This window comes from Ursus maritimus, unplaced genomic scaffold, assembly GCF_017311325.1.
Source record: "Ursus maritimus isolate PB19 unplaced genomic scaffold, ASM1731132v1 scaffold_26, whole genome shotgun sequence".
In the NCBI taxonomy this organism is placed as follows: Eukaryota; Metazoa; Chordata; class Mammalia; order Carnivora; family Ursidae; genus Ursus; species Ursus maritimus.
The window spans coordinates 11,856,317-11,881,406 of record NW_024425119.1 but is presented as its reverse complement, the minus strand read 5'-3'; the positions used below and the strand labels follow the sequence as shown (position 1 = coordinate 11,881,406).

The 25,090-nt window shown below is 46.2% G+C and overlaps 2 protein-coding genes across 3 annotated transcripts in view; one reads left to right on the top strand and one right to left on the bottom strand.

Moving 5' to 3' along the window:
• LRP6 (LDL receptor related protein 6) overlaps positions 1 to 16,980 on the top strand; it is a 197,896-nt gene extending 180,916 nt beyond the window's left edge. The window contains exons 23-24 of the mRNA XM_040642168.1: positions 11,195 to 11,333; positions 16,319 to 16,980. Coding sequence (XP_040498102.1) covers positions 11,195 to 11,294 — 100 coding nt within the window. The 3' untranslated portion in view covers positions 11,295 to 11,333; positions 16,319 to 16,980. The remainder of the gene's footprint in view (positions 1 to 11,194; positions 11,334 to 16,318) is intronic.
• BCL2L14 (BCL2 like 14) overlaps positions 3,920 to 25,090 on the bottom strand; it is a 22,560-nt gene continuing 1,389 nt past the window's right edge. The window contains exons 2-7 of one of the 2 annotated variants that reach the window (XM_008706993.2): positions 19,974 to 20,080; positions 17,605 to 18,044; positions 12,913 to 13,113; positions 10,896 to 10,966; positions 8,505 to 8,771; positions 3,920 to 4,350 (exon numbers count right to left, since the gene is read on the bottom strand). In XM_008706993.2, the coding sequence (XP_008705215.2) occupies positions 4,312 to 4,350; positions 8,505 to 8,771; positions 10,896 to 10,966; positions 12,913 to 13,113; positions 17,605 to 18,037 (1,011 nt within the window). In that variant the 5' untranslated portion in view covers positions 18,038 to 18,044; positions 19,974 to 20,080 and the 3' untranslated portion in view covers positions 3,920 to 4,311. The remainder of the gene's footprint in view (positions 4,351 to 8,504; positions 8,772 to 10,895; positions 10,967 to 12,912; positions 13,114 to 17,604; positions 18,045 to 19,973; positions 20,081 to 25,090) is intronic. The other variant, XM_008706992.2, reaches the window with a different exon arrangement.

Here is a 25,090-nt window from a genome sequence, read left to right as displayed (position 1 = left end):
TAGTACTTTTTTCATCCTTTTGATTTTAACAGAATCATGTCTTTAAAGTGGTTTTTTTTTTGTAGACTGCATATAGCTGGTCTGGCTTTTTAAACCTAACCCAGTAAGCTCTGCCTTTTAGTTGGGATATTTAAACCATCTTCATTTATCATGACTATTGTTATGACAACCTGCTATCTGTTTTCTTTTTGTCTTGTCTGTCTTTGTTACCCTTTTCCTCCTTTTCTGCTTTATTTTTGGAGTATTTTTTATGATTCCATTTTATCACCTTTGTTGGTTTACTAGCTATAAATCTTAATGTGACTATGTAGGTGTATGTATACATTTCAGTGGTTTTTTAGATTTATAGCATACATTTTTAACTTACTAGTCTACTTTCAAGTGAAATTATACACTTCATGTATAGTATGGAAACTTACAAAGTATAATTATACCTTTATCTCTCTCTTCCCAGGCTCTGCACTATTATTGTTATATATTTTATTCTGCATATGTTATAAGCACAGCAATACATTGTTATTATTTTTCCTTTAAATGATGATCCATTATCTTTTAAATAAGAGATTTAAATAAGAAACAGAGTTTTATATTCACTCACATATTTATCATTTTCAGTGCTTTCTCTTCTGTAGGTAAGTTTTCTATTTGGTATAACTTTCCTTCTGCCTAAAGGACTTCCTTTAACATTTTTTGTAGTTCAAATCTACTTGTGAGTAGTTTTTAGCTTTTGACCATCTCACAAAGTATTTCACTCTCTTTTTTTTAAACATCTTTTTGTTGGGTATAGAATTCCGTGTTGATGGTTTTTTCTGCTATTTTGAAGATGTTACTCTACTTTCCTCTGTCTTATATCATTTCCAAGAGAAGTTTGCTGTGTTTATTTTTTCTCTATGTAATGTATCTTTTTCTCTGGCTTCTTTTTTTAAAAAATTTTAAGATTTTATTTATTTATTTGAGACAGACAGAGAGCGAGCGAATGAGGGATGGGCAGGGGCAGAGGAGAAGGAGAAGCAGACTCCCTGCTGAGAGCAAAGCACGATGTGGGGCTTGATCCCAGGACCCCAAGATCCTGACCTGAGCCGAAGGCAGATGATTAATAGACTGAGCCACCCAGGTGCCCCCTTCTCTGGATTCTTCAGTATTTTTCTTTATCACTGGTTTTGAGCAGTTTGTGATGTGCCTTATGATGTGTAGTTTTCTACATTTTTTTGGTGTGCTTGGTATTCATTGACTTTTTTTGGTTCTGTGGGCATGTAGTTTTCATCAAATTTTGAAAGTCATCACTCCAATTATACCTACATTAGGCCAGTAAAAGTAATCCCACAATTCACTGTTGCTCTGTTAATGTTTTCTCTGCAGTCCTATTTCTGTGTTTTATTTTGGATCTATTGCTATGTCTTTAAGTTTACTTATCTATTCTCATACAATGTCTCATTGCTGTTAATTCAATCCAGTGTATTTTTCATCTCAGAGTTATAGATTTCTTCTGATTTGAGTCATATGTGTAATTTCTATGTGTTCTTCACATGCTCAGTCTTTCCTCCAGCTTATTGAATATATGGAATATAGTTACAGTAGTCTTAATGTACTTGTTTAATAATTATATCAGTCATATCATTTCTGGGGTGGTTTTTCTTGATTTTCCTCGTTATATGTCTCATTTTCCCACTTCTTTACATACCTTGTAATTTTTTATTGGGTGTCAGACATTATGAATGTTACCTTGTTGAGTGTTGGATACTTTTGTGATCCTATAAAGATTATTGAGTTTGTTCTGGAATACAGCTAAGTTACATGATCACAGCTTAATCCTTTTGGTTCTGGCTCTTCATCTTTGTTGGGTAGAACCAGAAGCATGTTCAATCTAGAGCGTATTTTTTCCCACTACTGAGGCAAAATTCTTCCGGGTATTCTACCTATTTGCCATGCAAATTTTGAGATTTTTTTCCATTCTGGCTAGTGGAAATAGGGACTATTGCCAGCCCTGTGTGAACCTTAGAGTGTTCCCCTCAATAACTTCTTCACATGCTTGTGCTGATCCGTATTCATCTGAAAACTTGAGGGCATCTGTCTGTAAATCTCTGGAGCTTTGTGTGCCATTCTCTTCTGCCCCTTATTTGCCCTGCAGACTTGAGCGCCCTGGCCTTCCTGGACTCCAAGGCTCTATCTCCTCTACTCTGGAAGACTGCTGAGCCCTATGTGGGTTCCCCTCCCTCCAGCACAGCCAGGAAACGCCATCTGCAGTACTCTAGGGCAATCACAGGGCTCACTTTATTTCTCATCTCTCAGCGACCAGTCCTTCATTACCTGATGCACAATGTCTTAAAAACTGAAGACTGTTCTTTCATATATATTTTATCTAGGTTTTTTTTTTCAGTGTTTTAAGCAGGAGATTAAACTCAGTTACTATTACTTCATCTTGGCTAGAAGCTGCAGATAATACTGGAACATTTGGAGAGTTTGTTAGGAGGACACATATCTTGGGCCATACTCCAATCTCAATGATTTACAGGTTATAGCAGCGAGGCTAGGGTATATAATTTTGCAGGTGTACATTAAAAATGTGCCAGGCATTAGATAGACGAAGTTAAATTGGACATAATACTTGTTTACAAAAGTTTATAATTCAGTGCAAAAGACTGGTTCCTATGGCACAATGCATTAAGTATAATGTCTATAAACAATGTGTTATGGGGCATCCTTTTGAAAAAAGTCACCCAAATGTAGCCCTACGGCAGCCAAGGGAGGGTTAGCAAATGTTTCCTGGAGGAAATGAAGGAGTGAGTTTGGAAAGATGGGCCAGAATTAATTGAGTTAGTGGAAATAAGGGGAGAGGGGGCTGGGAGGCAAGGACACGCCAAGTGGAGAATGCTTAGAGGTACAAGGTTGCATGATACATTTGGGAAACTGCAAATAGTGTGGAATGGTTGGATCAACATGGGAGAAGAGGCAGTCTCCTGTGTCTCCCTCTGTAAAAGGAAACTCCTTTATCCCTAATATTTATGATTTTCTGTGTGTGTGCGGGGGAGGTGGCAGGAAGCAAAAGAGAATAACTCATTTTAATTAAAATGGGTAGAGTAGTGAAGCATGGGATATTAGATAGGTCCCATTTTCCGATGAAGCTCAAAGTATGTCTGATTAAATCATCCATGTATTTGTTCATCAAAGGTTTATTAAACACCTGTTTTACATCAGGCTACATCCTGGGTGCAACAGATCCAGAAATTTTTAAGATTATAATTTGACAGTATTTTTTAAATTGTTTTTTAAATAATTGTTGTTTTAAATAATCGTGAAATAATTGTGGAACATATTTCACTTACTGTAAGACCTCATTCCGAACAGTATTAATTTCAGAAAAACAATCAGTGACTGCTCTGAGAGGAAATGTTCGTCTTAGCTGAGGGCAGCACACAATATTGAACATAAGTGAACGCTCAGCACTCAATACCAAGCACTGCTTTTTATCGATTAACTCATTTGATCCTCACAGAGATCTTAGTACTATTACTCTTTACTTATTTTAACCACAAGATACTCTTTTGACAGTGGTCTTTCCACATATTTATTTTACCAGTGACAAATTATTACACTACCACAAAAAAATAACAAAGAAAGTTTCAGAGACCTTGAGAAATAGAGGTGGGGTCACTGAGACTGTGAAGGGTGGTAGGAGTAATTACTTTCTGCCAAATGCAAGTTTTCAAACTGCCGAAGAATATTTCTAGGGAACGGAGTCAAAAGGCAGATATGGCCGTATCTCCCCAAACTAGTAGGTACAGCAGCGAACTCGAGTCTCTCTGAACTACGTCTACCACCATGAACAGCAACATCTTCCTAAAGGTGGGCACTGAAACAATGCCATTATTGGGCCACCCCAGAAGTAGTTTAAAAATAAACAGTACTAGAAACCAAAGAGTAAGCACATGCACGATTTATCATTTTGCCCTCATGGAATCAGCAAATGTCTGTAACAAAATTTCCCTACAGTGGCCAACAGAAGCAAGATGACAGTTTCTGTCCTGAACACTTGAAAGGAAAATTACCACTTGTCTTCCTAGACTTCCTCCCACATTCAGTGGAGGACCTGAAAAGCACGGATATCACAGGCCACGCTACTACATTCTATGAGCTGGAGGCAGACAAGGCCTCTCCTGATGCCTCCGGATTCACAGGAACAACGATTTGGGAAACTTCAATGCTCCCTTGGCCTTGCACGTTTGTATTTTCTCCCACATTCTATGCTGAGACCGATGTACACAGAATCCCAACTGGATAATGAGTATTCCAGATGACAACTCTTCTGATGCTTCAGTCTACCTCTTCATGTGATATTCCAAGTACTTTTTCCTAGAGAGGAAACAAGAGAAATAGACTCATTCCAAGTTTGATTCACGGTTGAGCTGAAAACATATACCTGTGAACTCTGCTCTCTTGTCCCAGGCATGACCCAGGGTTCAGAGACTATGACAGGGTTTGGGGGAGGGTTTGGAAAGATGACCAATGTCCCAGGTATTCTGAAAGGAAAACATATGCTACAGGCTTATGTTACATATCCAGGGCTAAACAGCTAGATGGGAAAAGGCTTTGATGCTGTATTTAACATTCAAAAGAGTGGATGCTGAAAGGTCGAGGACTGTGGAGGTTGCAAACCTCTCCTTACAAAGTGCTGTAAAATGGGTGAGGTCGCAGGACCATAGAGTGACTATTTGAATGGTGCTTTACGATGAGGAAAAATGGCCAAGGAGTGAATTAAAATCTCATGGTAGCTTGTTTAGCATGCTTTTTAGATACAGTTGCTATTCATTTCATTGATTCATTACGCTAGGCGTACTGGCTATGATGTATATAGAAGGAACAGGCGTAAAATACTTAAGCCTGCCCTCAGATTTGCAGTTTAGTTGGGGAGATTAGATGCACTTGCATGAAATTCGGAATACTGAGATCGTCAGGAACCCTAGAAACCTTGTGCATAGGAATTTTTTCTTCCGTCTCCACAACCATAAGGACATACCCTGGAGAGCCACCAGAATACCCGGGGCCAATGGAAGTCCCTAGATACTTGCCACCCAGCATCATCTTTCTTTCCTATTCATGGACACTGAGCACAGGTCCAGTCCATATCTCCTCCACACTTCAATAGCTCCTATCAACTCATAAATATTATTTTATCAACATCCTCCTTCTTTATTTTTTGCAAGTCCTTCTCTATCAGCTTGGGGAAAATTAGTCCTTTCTCTCTCATTCTTTTTCCTCCCTCTCCTAATTTCCAGCTACATGCTCCAAATTGAACCTAAATGTGGTCAAGATGTAAAATGAGGATTTATGATGGCCCAGAAAAGTAAACTAATAAATACAAATGAAAAAACAAATGCCACCAAATTCTAAAGGCTTTGAAAATGCCCTTTATTATTTCTACCAAAAACCCACCTATTTTCTCTAAATAGAACTGCTTTTCTCTCTAGCACCAGCAGCAAAATTAAAAAATAAGTAAATAATATCTTTTTCTTTCTTTCCTCTTTTTATTAGCTTACTAGAATTAGAACCACCATTTTTCATAACAGATTTATTGAAATTGATCACAGAATTCACCCTTTTAAAGTATATAATTCAGTGGTTTTTGGTATACTCACAGGGTTGGGCAACCATCACCTTTGCCTGATTTTAGAACATTTTCATCACACAAAAAGAAACTCCTTATCCATTAGCAGTCACTCCCCATTCCCTCTCCTCTCATCTGTCTCTATGAATTTGCCTAGTTTGGACATTTCATAAAAATAGAATCATACAATATAGGGGGCCCTTTGTCTAACGTCTTTCACTTAGCATAATGTTTTCAAGGTTCATCTATCTGGGACATTAAGGAGGGCATGTGATGTAATGAGCACTGGGTATTATATAACACTGATGAATCACTGACCTCTACCTCTGAAACTAATAATACACTATATGTTAATTAATTGAATTTAAATTTTAAAAAATGGGAAAAAAGTTCATCCATCTGTTCCCTTCCTTTTCATAGCTAAATACTATTCCATTGTATGGGTATATCACATTTGGTATTTCCCTTTTTTTTTTTTTTTAAGATTTTATTTATTTATTTGACAGAGAAAGAGACAGCCAGCGAGAGAGGGAACACAAGCAGGGGGAGTGGGAGAGGAAGAAGCAGGCTCACAGCGGAGGAGCCTGATGTGGGGCTCGATCCCATAACTCCGGGATCACGCCCTGAGCCGAAGGCAGACGCTTAACCGCTGTGCCACCCAGGCGCTCCCACATTTGGTATTTCCATTCCTTATCCAGCACTGATGAACATTTGGGTTGTTTCCACTTTTTGGCTATTATGAATAATGAATGCTGCTAGGATCATTCATGTACAAGTTTTTACAGGAACATTTGTTATCAATTTTCTTGGGTAGAAACCTAAGAGTAGAATTGGTAACTCTTATGTTTGATATTTTGGGGAACTGCCAAATTGCTTCCAAAGGGGAAGCATGACTAGTGGGTGTGAAAGGATATCTCCTTGTGTTTTGGGGTGTTGCATTTTAAGTAGGCTCCAAGTCCAGCGTGGAGCCCAACGTGGGGCTTGAACTCATGACCCCGAGATCAAGACCTGAGCTGAGATCAAGAGTCGGACGCTTAACCAGCTGAGCCACCCAGGCGCCCCTCATTGTGGTTTTGATTTGCATTCACTTCATGTTGAAATGACGACGTAAAGCAAGCGTCTCTTCATGAGCTTACTGGCCATTTGTGTATCTTCTTTGGAGAAATGTCTATTCAAATCCACTGCCTGTTTAAAAAATTGGGTTTTGTCTTTTTATTGTTGAGTTGTAAGAGTTTATTACATATTCTGAATGCAAGTTCCTTATCAGATATGTAATTTGAACATATTTTTTCCCATTCTGTGGGTTGTCTTTTCACTTTCTTGGTAGTGCCCTTTGAAGCAGAAAAAGTTTTAATTCTGTTACAGACCAATTTACTTTTTCTTTTGTTGTTTGTGCTTTTGGTGTAGGCTTTTTTAGAACATTTTTGGCATTTCAGCTGCATTCACTAGCTAAATCGATTTTTGAGAACTGGCCTGTGAGTCCAGTCGATACTTACAATCTCTTTGGAAAAACAGACCTATAAGACCAACAAGGATGGTTCTTTCCTGTATGTAATTATAGTGCAGACATGAAGCGTTATAAGAGGTCAGAGGCTGATGAGGCCCTTAAGCTAGAGTGGAGGGGGTCCTGGAAGAAAGAACAGTTGAAGCCAAAATAACGTCAAAGAATCTATCCTTCTTTTAGCATGAGTTAAGGCAGCTTGTGTTTAGAATACTTGAGAGCCTTAGTTGTTCGGATCAGCCACTTAAGGCGACCACATCTGGTGCAAATGTGGAAAACAGGAAGGAACAGAAGACTAGGTAAGCTCAACAGGCAGCCACTGAAGGCCACGGTGGGCACTTCAGCCCCTTAGCGAGATCAGCTGTACTTTCCTTCTGGTGGCTAAGAGACCAAGCCTGTTTGGAGGCCTCAAGGCCGTGCTGGGCCAGGCATAGGGCAGACTCAAACCTGCTACCCTTGGACCATTCTGGTGGAAAGAGGACTAAGGATAATGTGGGACAACGGCCTGTCCTTCCAAGGAAGGGTGTGAACAGACGAAAATGCCCTGAGTCTATTGAGATTTAAAGGGATGTGATTAAAGTCTTTTGAAGAGGTTAACCTTATGAGGCCATCTGAGTATGGCAGCTTGGAGGAAATCTCAAGGAATGCGGATAAAGGATGGGGGAGAGGTTGAGTCTGAGGCTGGTGGGGAGGCTGTCTGTTTTGCCCGATAGCAAGGAATTAGAAACAGGCACAAATTTGGGGCGCCTGGCTGGCTCAGTGAGAAGACCTTGTGACTCTTCGATCTTGAGGTTGTGTCTGAGCCCCAGATTGCGTGCAGAAATCACTAAAGAAATAAAAAAATAAGTAACCTTTATTTAAAAAAAAAAAAAAACCAAACAGGTACAAATTTAACTGTTTCCTTTTTGGTTTGTATCAAAATGTCCCTGTCAGAACGACTGGGTCCAAGCAGCCATGACCAGATATCATGAGCGCTGTATCTCTCTCTGCCTGTCAGCATCTGAGAGAATAAGGAACTGTTTTCCTCTCCTTGTCTCACTGCCAGACTTCCGCTGCCTGCACGATTTGTGAAAACAGAAATTGTATCTATCTAAACATTTTCTATCTCCCCATCGCTTCATTTCCTGTCCTATCTGACCAGGGCCTCTCCTCCAACACATACCCCATGGACCCTCCGGGAGCCCAGTAAATATTTATGGATGATGCAGATAATCACCAAAAACACGTTCCCACCACTGGGGTATGTCTCTTGCCACTCAACTGTTCTAAACCACGAGAGCCGCTTCAAAGATACGCTCCCTTCACTTAAAACAACAAAAAACGGAGAAAAACACCCCGTAACTTTCCATTCCACCTCCTCTGAGTTCTGGGAACATTCATCTTGAACTAGGACGCACTTACCCATCCACCCTGCTGCTGCACCCAGGGCGAGAAGTTGTCCTTCAGGTACTTGGTTCCAAACCCCAGCACCCTGTTCATGGGGTGGTTGTCGACGGCAGTGAGCTTGGCCGTGACGTCTATCGCGAGAGCAGCCTTAAAGCCCTGAGCTCTGACCTCTGATTCTCCCCTGGTGTCCACACCCCTTAAGAAGTGGTCCGTGATGGTCTTGAAAACAGGGTAGGACAGCTGGTCCTGGAGGCCGTTCACTAAAGCCCTGTCTTTCTTCAGCTGTGTGCAAGACGACATGCGGTCAGTAGGGCGGCCGGGCCTTGGAGCAGCCTCTAACCCAGCAGTGGGCCGCCCGAACCCCCAGTGGGAAGCCCTCAAGTCTAGTCATACGGGCACTTCTTAGTGCGCGAGGACTACATGTTTCCCTGGAAATCCTCTAGCTCTGTCTCTGAGGAATGAAAGCTAAGCAGCTTCTCAACAAGTATTGTTTCTAAAAGGGATATTCTGGGGGGCATCCGATTCCATGTAAAGGTTTTGGTGGAGTGATGCTCTCTACGTGAGCCCAGCCCACCCCCCAACTTCCGTGAGGCCCAGGGGGCCTGTCTGAATTATAAATCTGAAGCAAGAAGGAGAGGTGTCCTCGACAGCCAGTGACCCAGTTGAAAAAGCTGGATTCAAAACCCCAGTGGGTAGCTGGAAGCCTGGGCTTGCAGGAACAGCAGAAGAATCAAATGCTAGAAGGAGACACCTGCCGCAGAGTACCCTGGCCCGTCCCAGCCTTGCCGCTTTGGGTTGCCCCTGGCTCTGTCTGGCCTCCCGGGGGGTGCAGGACGAGGCCACATACGCTCTCGGGGATGAGCGGCTTTGCAGGCATTCCGCAGCCAGGAAGGGAGCAGCCCTGGCCACGGCCACTGTCCCAGGCTGGTGGGAACCCACACCCACACGGCAGAGTCAGACCCTCTGTGTGTTCCCACCTAAGTCTGCTACTGGGGACACAACCATGTTCTCCACATAAAGAATGTAAAGTATCACCCCGAATCATCGAGAAAAGCGAGATTTTTTAAAGTGGTAATTTATGGGGTGAAAAGGAAAGCGTCTCTCTCTAGCCACGGAGGTCAGCTCCTGTCCCTTGCCTCCCTCCATGACTCAGTGCAAGTCACGGCAGGGAGGCCGGGAAGGAGGTTGCCATGAGAGAGCCGCAGAATCTTCAAGCCCTGAAAGAATCCTCCAGGATTCCAGTAGGTCCCTCCCAGGGCAAGCACTGCGCTGCTGGCTGGTCACGGGCATCCCCTTGAAATCCTTCTGGTGACAGGAAGATCATTCCTTCACAAGGCAGTCCTGAGTGCTAGAAAGTTCATTCCTAAAATGGAGAAAATCAATCACCCTGTAGTTCCCACCCACTGATGTGAGTTCTGGAGAAACATAGGAGGGCATGCTCTATGTTCCTTCTCTGCACCCCTGTTCGACCTCTGCTTGTGAACCTGACACACCCATACCCTGTCCTCTCTTCTGTATCTGATATCCCTGGTTCTCTCCGGTTCTCATTCTGCACCATCCCGGGCACCATCCGCTGGGCACACCCCTGACAAACACACTGAGAAAGGAGCTGCTAAGCATGTCAGGACTGGGGTGGGCTGGCCAGTTAGTGCTCTTCCCCTCCTGCACAAGATCCATAGGGCCGGACTTCCTCCCACTGATCCTGGTAGGACAAGGAAATGGGTCCACAGGCCAGCCCCTGACTGACGCACCCTAGAGACGACCCGACAGTCTGTCAGTCTGTGGGTAACCACACAGGGTTCCCCTCTGACTACAGTGAGGTCCTGCTCACCGGCCCTGTACCACAAGGCGCTCTCACACCTTCCCGACCAGAATGAGGGGGTCTCGACTTTCAAACGGCAGGAAGGCCAAAGTTCTCCAAGTAATACTTCACCCGCCTCCCTGGCCAAAATGCTAAGAGAGACCTTGAGCAGAGAACAGTCTGGCCACTCTCTGGGGAAATTTCGGGAAGGACTCCAGCCTTGGAGACGGCGTGGGACATCGATATCCAGACTGCAGGGCAAATGCAAGAGTCTAAACTTCCCCAAGGATCAGTTACATGGGGAACTAGATTCATAATTCTGTTCAGCAAATTTTAATTTATTGGTGTCTTTTCTTGCAATAACAAAGTTACATTTTTCATTTCCAAAAATTCCAGGGAGGCTCCAGAAGGTTTACTTATGTTTTCCAAAGTGATTCATTTTTGAGATGCTGCCAGCATGAAGAATTTTCACTCCAAGGGAAATAAAATTTAGGACTAAGTGGAAACCAGAACTTGCAAAGGAATACAGTCTGGAGTACGATTCCATTCTCTGTCCCAGTGCGTGGGCACAGAAAGAAATCACATTAGTTCAAGAAGCTCCATACCTCTCTCTCCAACTGATCCCCTGAATATTTCAGCAGCTCAACGATTTTGGCTATTATTTGGTCTTCTCCATCTGTCGGGGGAAAATTCCAGTTATTTTTTTTTTAAGGAGAAAAAAATATAATCTTAATTTTTTTTTCCCCCAGGGACAATACGTGTAGCCTGCTTAGGGATTGAGGGAGACATGTGCTTTGTAATTCTTAGCAACTTAACTCTTGCCTCGCCTTGTCTGATAGGACACAGACCACTCCAGCCACCTTCACCCACAGACCCCTGCTTTCTTCTTCTTTTTTCCTTTCAGCACCCACTTCTCACCACGAAATGCATCATATATTTATTGTAAGAATGTTGTTGAAGATGTCGGTTCCACTGCTCATGATCCTATCTCTGAAGATATTTAGGAGAACCTTCTCTCTGGTTTGTAGGATTCTCCTGAGCAGGTGGGTGCTTTTTTCCCGTGGACACCAGAAATTCCATTTGGTCACATTCCCCCCTTTGTGCTGCTAGAAAGCGTAGAGCAAAATTTGTGGCCCCCATCTACGAGGGGGTGCAGTCTTCCTCGCCTGCATTTTGGGACTTAAACTCATTCCTAAACCCACCTTCTTCCCCCGCTAGTGTTTTCATTTTATGTTATCTTTCAAACAGGATTTATTTTATCTTACTAACAATGTAGACTTAGTCTGCTGTCTTTACAACCAGGTGGGGTGTAAACAAATAAAATGATTAAGTTCTCGCACCCCAAAGGCTCAAATGGCAGGTGGATAGAGAGACGGCGACAGCTGCTGCGGGGTGTGTATGTGGGATCGGGGGAGGCGGAGTATGGTTCTTCTTATCTCAAAACAAGCCAACCACCGACCATGAGGAAAATGGCCACAGAACAGAATCCAAACAGAGAAAAGCTAGTCACTGATCCAGTGGCACTTTTCATTTATGGCCCAGTCTCTGAAGACGTGGAGTCCTCATGTTTGTTCCAGATAAGAGGGCAAGGGAGGCCAGGACATTCATCAGCCCGTCACATCCCAAGAAGGTCCAGCGAAAGGCAAGGTAAGCGGCAAGTCTGAGACTCAGGCCACGAGGGAGCGGCAAGAACGTGCGTCTCCATCGCCCGCGTGGAGTTCTTCTCTCTGATGCTGCTGCCTCTTCCCAGGAAACACATTTCTCATGTGCACAGAGGACAAGAGCCTTAGCTCGAGCCTCGTGCTGGGTATGGCCTTCTGTCACCCAGCCAGCCAGGAGATCACAATAAGGTGGAGACACTCAGGGGCCCCTCTCCTCCGGCAGCTCACTCTAAGCCCGACAGTGCAGCGCGATGCGGGGAGACTCACCACTCCGCCTCCAGGCTCGGGAGTCGCCGACCCCAGCTCCTGGCACCTGGGCACACTGCCAACCCCGGGGCCGCCTCTGCCCCAGCGCCTCTGCTGCAGTTTGGGGGAAGGGAGCCAGGAGCAGGGACAGTCGTCCGTGAGGGAAAGTAGGACCCGCTGTCTCTTCCTGGGCCACTTGGCTCTGCTCCCCTCGACTCTAGAATTCCTGCCCATCCGATGGGACCTACGGGCCTAGCTCCTGCTCCGGTTTTGCTGACCCCTGACCCTGTCTGGTCACTTGACCCCTCGGTTCTGCTTCAGGTGCCGCGCCAGACCTGGTGCTTTTTCCCAAGAGCCCCCGGCAGTGGTAGGAATCCCCGGGCTGACGCGCCATCTACACCCCGTGCACACTGGCCCTTGACCATGGCCCTCGTGACTGAATCGAGCACTGCATTGCCCTCGGGGGACAAGGTGGCGTGCCCACTCCTTCCCTCCCTCGGGAGGAGACTTCACTTTGCACTTGGCAGTGAGCTTGGCCCGCTGCTTCCGAGTGTGGCCGGCGCACTCCCCGGGCACGGGCTGGTCTCCAAAGCCAAGGTCGGCGCCTCCAGCACGTTGCCGGCAGGCCCCGGTCCAGCGCCGCAGAGATGCCTCAGCGGCAGAGCCCGGGCTGGCTAACCACACCGACGCAAGCGTGCCGAAGGGAACTGTTTACCTTTCTTAGTGCTGGTGGCTCGAGGCTGGGAGCACGGGCCCTGGTCGTGGAAGAACGGGCCCTGGTCGTGGAAGAACTGATGGACAAAACTCCCTTTGGACTTGCAGCTTCCTCCCTGGGCCTGGAGCTCGACGGGCGGGGGCCAGGAATAAACAATTTCAGCAACGCGGTGGGCAATGGAAACAACTTTGGGGTCCACGGCTGAAACGAGACCAAACGGGGCTGAGAGTCCCTTCCCAGGAGAACTTTGTCTAGCTCATTGGTATGCACAGTGGCCCGGAATGAAAAGGCCAGCCTGGAGGGAGAGGAAACAGCCCCCGGTGGGGGGAGGCCGTTCTTCAGAAAGCCCTGGGAGTTGCCTGGCAGAGGCTGGGGTGGGGGCGGAGTGCACCGAGGAATGATTGCCACCTTGAAACAATCGCCCTTCTGCACCCTCTTTTTGAAGTCTTGCAAAATTAGGGTCCCCTTTCCCCTCTGCAAGGGAAGAAACACAAAAGAAAGTGCTTAGTTCTTTGCTTGAGGGAATGCTCATTATGCTTTTATTTTTATTCTTTCTTTTTTTTTTTTTTTTTTGGATATCCTTTATATCTTGGAGAGCCGGCCCCTATGTGTATAGGAGGGCATTCAGTAGTTTGACAAGCCTTTGGGGGTTGGTCGCCGAGGAAAGAGAAATATCCCTGCTCTCAGGCCATATTCATTACTCAAGCCCATTATCAAGCAAACACCGAACTCCTTTGCTCTCTCTCATATGGTTACACGTCTTCTCCCCTCTATGTCTAATGGGAAACATCCAATTAATGCCGATAGGTAAGCCAGGACACATACCGTGCCATCCATGCCTTTCAAGAATTTATCATCCAGGAGTCATGTATTTGCCCACATTAACTATAGAATAGAGCGTGTGGGGACAGGAAGAGTTACGTGGCCATCGCCCCCTGAACGTCCTCGCCTGTGAAGGACCAGTCAGCTCTGTCTCTCATCAGGGATGGGGGTCGGGTGGGGTGGGCAGGGGGTACTGCCGAGTCACTTGGGACGAACATTTTCCTTGTTGCTTTGTCCCTAAGTTCTTAAGTTCGAGAAATCTGTAGAAGCTCTATCTTTGATGCCATATGGAGCATACGGAATATTTGAAAAACACTACTACTCAATTCTCACACTTGAAGAAAGCAACAGAGTGGGGGTTTGGCTGGAAGGCCGGAGTGTCCAGGGGAACTCCTGGCTTGAACCTCAGGATGGACAAGAGAGGCAAAGCCTGGGTCTCAGGAGGAACTGTGTCCCAATCATAGCTTTGACATCCCGTGGAGCCGCGAGGTGATTTCTGACCCCCTCTCCCTAGATTCCTCCTCGAGACCTTCGGTACTGTCCCTTCACCTTCCGGCTGTCTCTGGAAGACCATGGGGCCTTTGTCCACAATGCCTTCCTTTAAAGAAGGGCATCATGGTTTTCTTAAAAAGCCACGTTTTTCATGCTTGGCCCATAGGGTTCAAAAACAGATAAGGAGAGAACTGAGAGAGAAGAATTAGAGAGTCAAGGAGAAAAGGACCGATGCTTTTCCTTCCCATTCTAACAACCACACCAAACACAGACTTATCACCTTGCTGCAGCCCACCGAGCCCTGTCCGGAAGGCTGGCCACGCACGGCCCCTGGCAAGGAGACCGGAAGAGACTGGATCCAAAGCCAGTGGGAGCCTCGTGTCTGTGGAAAACGGGGAAGGAAAGCTGGCGTTTTCTCCCTCTGTACCTTACTGTGCAGCCTGTCTGACGCGGTCACCGCACGGCTCTCCCACCGGAAGTCACACTGTGCCCATCTTGCACTCAGACGAGGGAGATGAAGGCCCCAGAGGCCGTCCCGCCTCATCCTCCAGCCCCCCTCCTGTGGCAGGGCAATCAGGAGACCACTGGCGGACACGGAAATAGCCACTCCGCCTTGCCTCCTTACGCACATCCACGTCTGTGAATTGGTGGACACAGTGAGGGAGGCAGGCGACGCGCGTGCAGGAAACAGACGAACCAGCTCTAGTTGAGACTCCCTTTTTAAAAACCTTAATTTTAAACACTGAGAAAAGACAAGACTCCCTTCTTGTTGGAGTTGATCTCATCTGATAGGCAAGGGAAAACTGGCTGGGGTGGGGAGAGGACACAAAGGCTGCCCCTCCTTGGGGGTCTATCTGGGGGTAGGTGTCACTGTGGTGTTCAGGAGAGAAAGAGAGCACAGCACAGTTGAGAGCGTGCCAGTCAGCCTTTGGCTTGAGGCATTGGTGTGTTTTTAATTAAAAAAAAAAAAAAGATTTATTTATTTGAGAGAGAGAGAGAGAGTGCGAGCAGGGGGAGGGGCTGAGGGAGGGAGAGAATCTTCAAGCAGATTCCCCGCTGAGCATGGAGCCTGATGCTGGGCTCGATCTCATGACGCTGAGCCAAGTCAAGAGTCTCATGCTTAACCAACTGCACCACGCAGGCACTCCCTGAGGCGTTTGTTTTAAATAAAAGGGGTAGGGCGTTTTTCTATGGTTGAGACTGCTATTTCCTTCCCTGTATTCATTTTCTTCCTCCTTAGCAAGAGCCCCCTGCGGCGTCACAGGCAGCAATGGGTTCAGCTGAACAGACTACATTTTCCATCCTCCCTTCCTGTAAGGAATGGCCAATGAGATGTAAGAAAAGTTGAGTGCTGGTTCAAGAAAGCTCTCCAAGAGGAAAGGGAATTATGTAGAAAGAAGACACCCTTTTGTGCCCCCTTCCCCCACACTTGCTTCCTCTTCTTCTGGCTTGAAATGTACAGATGATGGCTGGAGTCTCTGCAGCCACCTTGGAATACAAGGTGATTCTGAGGTTGGAAGCCACTAGCCAAGGGATGGCAGAGAAAGAATCTCTAATGATGGTTGAAGCTGCCATATGAGGCCTGGGCTGCCAAACTTTGGTCTTCTCTTATAGGAGAGAGAAATAATCTCTACATTATTGAAGCCATAGTTATTTGAGTTTCCCACTCTATGCATCTGAACCTAATCATAACTACAACATTCCACATGTAGCAAATCCTAGCTGTGGACAAACAATGGTTCACAGATCAAAGAACCTGGGCTGGTATGACGCCCATGCTTCTACCTCCTAAGACCTCTCACTTCTAGACTTTGATCTTGGGACATATGCTCACAGTTCTCACTGAGGCCTGGTGTCTGAGTCCTGGACCCAGTAGCGAGGTCTAAATTGTGACCTTCAGTTACAAGAACCCAAGGGACCCCAACTGCTAAGCTCTGATTTGTACATGGCAAAACAGAACTAGAACGTGAGGCTCTCTTGAGTCACTTCCAGTGTGAAACCAACTCACCACCCACGTAACTAACCGAACAAGAAAGCGGGCAAGGGAAAGGTGGGAAGGGAGGATTGAAATACAGAGTGTCATTTACCTCAGGAAACCAGAAGATTCAAGTCTGGAAGTGCTCCCTCTGCCTCTCGGTGAAGTCCAAAGACAGCCAAGCAGAAAAGCCTACTGAGGTGCCTCCAAACTGTTGAGGGCCCAGAGCTCAGCTACCATCTCCAGCAGGAGCTCGCTGCACCGGAGAGGAGGAGTTCCCCAGATAATCTCACCCCTAACTTCTCCTGTTGTAAAATTGTAGCAGACTTCTCCTGTAAGTCTATGGGACTTATAAAAGTATGGGAAAGAAAAGCTTCCTTGATCACAGTGAGCGATGGAGAACTGCCGAGTGTGGGCTGATTCTCCAAGCAAGCCCGCCGGGCACACCATTCTAAAACTGAGACATTACTGCCACCTGTTGACTGATTATCGACAAGTTACCCCAGCAATCTCACCCGGCAGGAGAGGGGGGTTTTCTTTCAGTATCTGGCCAGTGGGCTCTGGGCCTTGATGAAGGGGAAAAAGACCCTTATGCCAAGGTTTGTGGATGAAGGGCAACTTGCTATGGTGAAGCCCTTCATGAAAACGTTTTATTCACTATAATGTATTTTGTTGCACAGAGGAAAGCTTTTGTCAACATGCTTCTCAGTTGGGGCGCCTGGGTGGCTCAGTCACTAAGTGTCCGCCTTCGGCTCAGGTCATGATCCCACGGTCCTGGGATTGAGTCCTGCGTGGGGCTCCCTGCTCAGCGGGGAGTCTGCTTCTCCCTCTCCCTCTGCCCCTCCCCCCCTGCTTGTGCGTGCTCTCTCAAATAAATAAATAAATAAGTAAAATAAAATCTTTAAAAAAATCCTTCTCAGCTGTTAGGGTTTTTTTTAGAGTGCTTTATACTTTGAAAAGTATTTCTATATATAGCTACCTGATCTTCCATCCACCACCCTAAGACGTAGGGCAGGTGGGACACCCCAGTGTACAGTTGGAAAGTGAGGCCCGGAGAGGAGAGTTGACTTACCCCAGGAAGAACGGCAGCCTGAACCCCTGCTTAGGGCTCTTCCCTCCATACTGGCCTCTGGCACAAAAGATCAGGACTTAGGGCAGCAAGCTTATTTCTAGACAGTAGAGCCAGAAAACCAGTCCTGCCACCCTTCAGCGACAGCCTCTTCCTTTCTCCTCAGTCTTGGGAAAAGCAGGGCAACTATTATTAATATTAATAAGTTGGGAAACGGAGGCACAGTGGAGTGCCCTGCCTCAGGCCACATTCCCAGCTGGGAGGAGATGAAAACCCACGCACACAAAGAGGGGAAAGATTTTGTGGTGGGAGAGAAGCAGCCCCCAAAGCCTACCTTCCTGCTCCGAGCGCTGTTCCACGTTAGTAAGGGACCTAGACCACTGCTGACTCTGAGGACCACCCTGATGTGCTGCCGCGGCACCCTCCAAAACGACTATAGGTGAGCTCTGGGAATCTTCCTCCTTCTCTATTACTCCGAAGAGGGTTCTCCAGGAAGACTTTTTCTTGGCCAGGTTCAGGGGCTTCTCAGTGGATGGGGAATTTCTGCAAGGCCACGACACCTGTGTCCATGGCTCATTGGCTGACCAACCCCCCAGTCCTTTCTGGGACAAACTTCTCGTTCTCAGCAGCTTTGGCGAGAAGACAGCGGGGGCGTTCTTGAAGACATGGTGTTTGGCATAGAAGGCCAGGATTTTGAATTCTATGCTGTTTGTGTCGTCATCGTCTAGGGGGATCTCCTCCAGGTCACAGGCACTGGTGGTGCACATGGCGCATCTGCAACAACAAAGTCCACACGTGTCCTTTCACCCGTGGGCACGCTACTCTCGGGGGGTCAGGAGAGACAGGAGTGGGAACTCCACGCACATTTACCGGGCACGTATTCCGTTTGTGGAGGGAGGCAGGAAGTCATCAGAAATGGGAACTCCGGGGTTCTTTCTGAAGGATGAGGAAGAGAGAATGTACACTGACAGCTCCACATAGACAGCGGGCAAGGAGCTGGATCAGAGTTGCAGACAGCCAGCGTGGGGTGGAACAGACAGCTTCTGAGAGAGGGCAAGCAATCTCCTTGACAGATAGGAAGGGTTCTGTGGGTGTGTGGAACAGGGTGGGCAGAGGACAGACTACGGTTGAGTTTTAGGACGTGAGAGAGCTGGCAGAGCACGGGCAGGCGGTTTGTGAAGAGCTAGGGCTGAGGGATGTGGAGGGACAGGAAGGGACACGGCGGTGGGGCCAGCCATGGGGGCCTTTGAATGTGCCACTGAAAGCTCTGCATTTTCTCACTTGGATCCATCAGCACATCTCAAAAGGTGCCCTTGACCACAGAAGGTAGTTAAGGGCTTCTTGGGGAGGGTCGCTGGGCAAAGAGGGAGGCCGACTCAGCAAAGGGAAATATCTGGGGTCCCTGACCCTTCCCATTCTCTCTTCCTTCTTCCTTTATCCTCTGCATTGGCTTGTACAGGTCTAAGCCCCACAGATCTGCCCATAAGCAAAACTTGATGGGTATGGTGTGAGGTGGGGGTCATGACCGCTTTGCTCCCTCCTCCCTTCCGTTTCCTCATATCCCCAACCTATTCCAGGCTTCGACAATCTGACAATCTTTCTTCCCTCACCGTCTCCCAATTTCACAGTCACATGATGCACCGCGGTGAAAACTTCTGCTGTCAGGAGTCACTTCAACATCTCCGGAAAGCACATGCTCCTTCCTGATTTTCCACCTTTGCCCCCTGCACCTGACTTTCCTCCCCTCCCCCGCCACCTGGTCTCACAGGCCAACAGTTTGCACCCCTCCGCCCCCCGCCGCCCCCCGCCGTCAGTGTTAGTCATCCCATTAGGACCCTTTCCCAAGTTTGTCTAGGTTTATTCTCTTCTCCTCAACATAAGATAAGCCCCACGAGGGCAGGCCTATCAGTGTGCTGTTTTCTTGCAGCCACAGGCCCAGTGCCTACCATAGTGCCCAGCACTAAAAGGCACTTGACAATGACTTGTGGAATTTTTTTCCTATTCCAAGACAGCCTGGGCTCAAATCCTGGTTCTGCCACTAGCGGTTATGTAACTTGCCTCTATGCCTCAGTTTGTCATGTTTGAAATGGGGATGATAACAGTACCCATTTCATACTGTTACGAAGATTAAATTAGTTAATATTTGTAAAGCATTTAGAGTAAAACTTCAGCTTCTGAACAAGTGCCTGATTAAGTCTTCCAGTAAAGAATATTTATGAAACTCACTTTGGGCTCCACTGCTTTAGCTAAGCTCCAGGGGGTTTCAGATGGTGTGCGGGAGTGCAGCATTTGGAATGAGCAGTTGGGTCGAAGACCTGCTTTTTTGCTGGCAAAGGGACTGGGGCAAATCACTAGGCTCTCTGTGGTGTAGTTTTCCTGTTTATAAAATATGACTCATATTAGCTAACTCATTGACCATGGAGGAGGACTGATTACAAACTGAAAATCTTTTTTTTTTTTAAAGATTTTATTTATTTATTCGACAGAGATAGAGACAGCCAGCGAGAGAGGGAACACAAGCAGGGGGAGTGAGAGAGGAAGAAGCAGGCTCATAGCGGAGGAGCCTGATGCGGGGCTCGATCCCAGAACGCCGGGATCACGCCCTGAGCCGAAGGCAGATGCTCAACTGCTATGCCACCCAGGCACCCCAACAAACTGAAAATCTTTAAAACAAGTGTTGGTCTGTACAGAGTAGTGGTTTACCTGTTGGTTTCGTGAGTTAGATAATCTAGTTCACATCCTGGGTCATCTGTTTACTAGCTGTGTGACTGGGTGCGTTTCTTAATTTATTTGGGCCTCCATTTTCCCATCTGCAAAATGGGGATAAAAAAAACAAACCCTGTTTCACAAAAGCAAAAAGGAACTTGTGGGACCTCATCAAGATACAAAGCTTCTGCACAGCCAAGGAAAGAGTTAATAAAACTAAGAGGCAGCCCACGGAATGGGAGAAGAAATTTGCAAATGACACTACAGATAAAAGGCTGGTATCCAAGATCTATAAAGAACTTCTCAAGCTCAATACCCAAGAAACAAATAATCAAATCAAAAAATGGGCAGAAGATAGACACTTTTGGTGTGAATAGACACTTTTCCAATGAAGACATACAAATGGCGAACAGACACATGAAAAAACGTTCAAAATCATTAACCATTAGGGAAATTCAAATCAAAACCACATTGAGATACCACCTTGCACCAGTTAGAATGGCAAAAATTGACAAGGCAAGAAACAACAAATGTTGGAGAGGATGTGGAGAAAGGGGATCCCTCTTACACTGTTGGTGGGAATGCAAGTTGGTACAGCCACTTTAGAAAACAGTGTGGAGGTCCCTTAAAAAGTTAAAAATAGAGCTACCCAATGACCTGGCAATTGCACTACTGGGTATTTACCCCAAAGATATAGACGTAGTGAAGAGAAGGGCCATATGCACCCCAATATTCATAGCAGCAATGTCCACAATAGCCAAACTGTGGAAGGAGCTGAGATGCCCATCAACAGACGAATGAATAAAGAAGATGTGGTCCTTATATACAATGGAATATTACTCAGCTGTCAGAAAGAACGATTACCCAACATTTGAATCAACATGGATGGGACTGGTGGAGATTATGCTGAGTGAAATAAGTCAAGCAGAGAAACACAATTATCATATGGTTTCACTCATTTGTGGAACATAAGGAATAGCAGGAAGATCGGTAGGAGAAGGAAGGAAAAAATGAAGAGGGGGTAAACAGCGGGAAATGAACCACGAGAGACTATGGACTCTGCGAAACAAACTGAGGGTTTCACAGGGGACGGGGGGGTGGAATGGGCTAGCCCGGTGATAGGTATTAAGGAAGGCATGTATTGCATGGAGCACTGGGTGTTATACGCAAACAATGAATCATGGAACTTTACATCAAAAACTAATGATGTACTATATGGTCACTGACATATCATAATAATAACGAAAAAAAACCCTGTTTCGTCAACTTTGTATGTGGATAAAAAGAATTGGTATAAATCACTTAAAATAGTGCATGGCAGCCGAGAAATGCTCAAGAAATATTGGCATCCGTTATGTATTACAATTATATTTTAATAGGTTACTTTTTTGTTAAGTAAATATTCATGTTTATAAAAGCAAGCTCATCAAATGCAGTAGTTAAAACTAACTAGTGACATACAAATATTAGGTTTGGCACAAAAGCCACACTCTTCCTCTAGGTTCATATATATATGTATATGTACACAGTATGTGTGTGTATAAAGTATATATTCTGTAAGGTATGAAGACTGGGACCTGGACAGCTTTCCCAGCACCTAGTACAATGCCTGACACATGGTAAGTTCTCCATAAATATTGTTTTCATGAATGAATGAAAAATGATTATAGAGCTGCCAGATAAAATACAGGACATCCTATTAAATTTGAATTTCAGATAAACAAATATTTTTTAGTATAAATATATCCCCAATATTGTATGAAACTTACGCTACCTAGAGCAATCGACACATTCAATGAAATCCCTATCAAAATACCATCAACTTTTTTCACAGAGCTGGAACAAATAATCCTAAAATTGGTATGGAACCTGAAAAGACCCTGAATAGCCAGAGGAATGTTGAAAAAGAAAAGCAAAACATCACAACTGGCATCACAATTCCGGACTTCAAGTTCTATTACAAAGCTGACATCATCAAGACAGTGTGGTACTGGCACAAACACAAACACATAGATCAGTGGAACAGAATAGAGAACCCAGAAGTGGACCCTCAACTCTATGGTCAGCTAATCTTCGACAGAGCAGGAAAGAAGATCCAATGGAAAAAAGACAGTCTCTTCAACAAATGGTGTTGGGAAAACTGAACAGCCACATGCAGAAGAATGAAACTGGACCATTTCCTTACACCATACACAAAGATAAACTCAAAATGGATGAAAGACCTAAATGTGAGACAGGAATCCATCAAAATCCTCGAGGAGAACATAGGCAGCAACCTCATGGACCTCGGCCACAAAACTTGTTCCTAGACACTCCCCTGAAGGCAAGGGGAAGCAAGGGCAAAAATGAACTACTGGGACTTTATCAGGATAAAAAGATTTTGCACAGCAAAGGAAACAGTCAACAAAACCAAAAGACGACCAACAGAATGAGAAAAGATATTTGCAAATGACTTACCAGATAAAGGGCTAGTATCCAAAATCTCTAAAGAACTTATCAAACTCAACACCCAAAAAACAAATAATCCAATCAAGAAGTGGACAGAAGACATGAACAGACATTTCTGCAAAGAAGACATCCAAATGGCCAGGACACATGAGAAAGTGCTCAACATCACTCAGCATCAGGGAAATAGAAATCAAAACCACAATGAGATACCACCTCACAACAGTCAGAATGGCTAAAATTAACAAGTCGGGAAACAACAGATGTTGGCAAGGATGCGGAGAAAGGGGAGCCCTCCTACACTGTTGGTGGGAATGCACGCTGGTGTGGCCACTCTGGGAAACAGTATGGAGGTTCCTCAATAAGTTAAAAATAGAGCTAGCCTATGACCCAGCAATTGCACTACTGGATATTTTCCCCAAAGATACAAATGTAATGATCTGAAGGGGCACCTGCACCCCAATGTTCATAGCAGCAGTGTCTACAACAGCCAAACTATGGAGAGAGCCCAGATGTCCACTGACAGATGAATGGATCAAGAAGATGTGGGACATATACACAATAGAATATTTTGCAGCCATCAAAAAATGAAATCTTGCCATTTGCAATGACATGGATGGAACTAGAGGGTATTATGCTAAGTGAAATAAGTTAATCAGAGAAAGATAATTATCATATGATCTCACTGATATGTGGAATTTGAGACACAAGGCAGAGGATCATAGGGGAAGAGAGGAGAAACTGAAACAAGAAGAAACCAGAAATGGAGACAAACCATAAGAGACTCTAAATCTCAGGAAACAAACAGGCTGCTGGAGTGGAGGGGGTGGGAGGGAGGGGGTGGCTGGGTGATGACACTGGGGAGGGTATGTGTTGTAGTGAGCACTGGGTATTATATAAGACTGATGAATCACAGACCTGTATCCCTGAAACAAATAATACATTATATGTCAATAATAAAAAAATATATTTGTTGTTTATCTGAGGTGCAAACTAAACTGGTGTCTTGCATTTTTATGCAAATCGGGCAACTCTATGAATGAAAGAAATACTGAGAACTGAGGCACACATAAGCACCTGAAGTGGACCAAGGTGGGGGGAGAGACAGCCACTGGAGACAAGCAGGAGGAGCCAAAAAGGGTGAGGCGAGCGCAGGTCAGGTGGTCAGAACTGGGGCAGCAGCTGGGGTGTGGAAGGAACTGAGGCCAGACAAGAGCCCAGAGCTGGACTGTGTCAGGACAGAAGTGAGAAGGTTTTAAATGGAAGCTCCCTTTAGAATTGGGCAGCTCAGGATGGCTCTAGGCAGGAAATACACTCAGGTCCCACAGGAACTGTGTCCTGGGTGGGAGGGCAAGCCCTCTCTCCAAGCCATACTATGCTTCCAAGGATACCTGCATGTAAGTTAGAAAACCCCAAACCTTTCTAATGCTGTGGGAAGACTGGAAAATTGTGTGTGTGTGTGTGTGTGTGTGTGTGTGTGTGTGTGTGCGCGTGTGTGGCACTGAGGGGGAGAGGAAGGGTCTGCTTCTTTAAGAAGCAAGTTTGCTGATGCCGATGCAAGAGCAACATCAGAAAAGGGGAAAACCAATGAGGTCAAGATGGAGCCCCCGGTCTTTCCATTTTGTGAAAGAGGAGATTTTTGTTGCATTACGGGCAGGGAAAGGAAAGGAGTACTTGGCCCACCCCCCACTGTTGGGGGCCTAAACAGAGAGAAGCAGAAAACACTGCAGTACTCATTGGTCTGGAATGGCCTGGAGGTGGGGTGTGGGGGTGCGGGGTGTGGGGTGTGGGGTGTGTGTGTGGGGGGGTGCTGTACCAGGGCCCGGAAAGTACTGCGCTGAAACAAAATAGTGGACACAACAAAGTATCGGTTCTAACACTGTGAATGCATGGGGTTTCCCCCTGCTCATCCCCACTGTACATGATGGGAGAGCTACTGTTAACCTTGTGGCTAAGTCTTAGTTTAGACCAGCCTTGGGGTCCTTTAGGGCTGGATTCCTACTGCTCTCAGCCATTCCTGTTCAAAGTAAAAGCCCAACTTCTGGGTTTATGGAAACTTACACCATAAATGTTATGCATGTATATGGAAAGGAAGTCTGGCTCCCCTCCCCTCCCCCCACCTCTCCAGTGGCTGGATCAGACCCAGAAGGTGGGGGGGGGAATCCCTGCAGAGTAACACCTGTGAGGCTTATGCTAACTCCCTGACTCCGGAGACACAAGCCTCCGCCTCCCTCCTCTGTTCACATCCTTATCTGGAACACACCACGGCAAACCTACTTTCAAAAGCAAGGCTACCGAGCTTCCTGGGTTGGCCTCTTTTCCTTCTGTCACGGTTCCTTTCCCCCCAACCTCCTACATGGCCCAAGTCCCCCGGGGTCCCCGCAGCCTGGCCTTGGGGAGCACCGGCGGAGCTGGGAAGGCCGAACCTGCTGGGAATTCCTCTGCCGTGGTCACCAGACACGCTTTGGGGATTTTCAGCAGTGGATTCACTTGTTGCGATTAGATTTCACTTCCCTTCCTGTGGCAGGTCACGGAGAAGCACGCGTGCTTCGTGGTTCCAGCAGACGCGGCCACGGCGAGGGGCCGGAGCAAGCTGGGCAGGACTGGGCTCAGTTCACTGTGCGGGGGGCCTGCTGGGGGGGTGTGTGGGGGTGGGAGTGGGGGGGGGG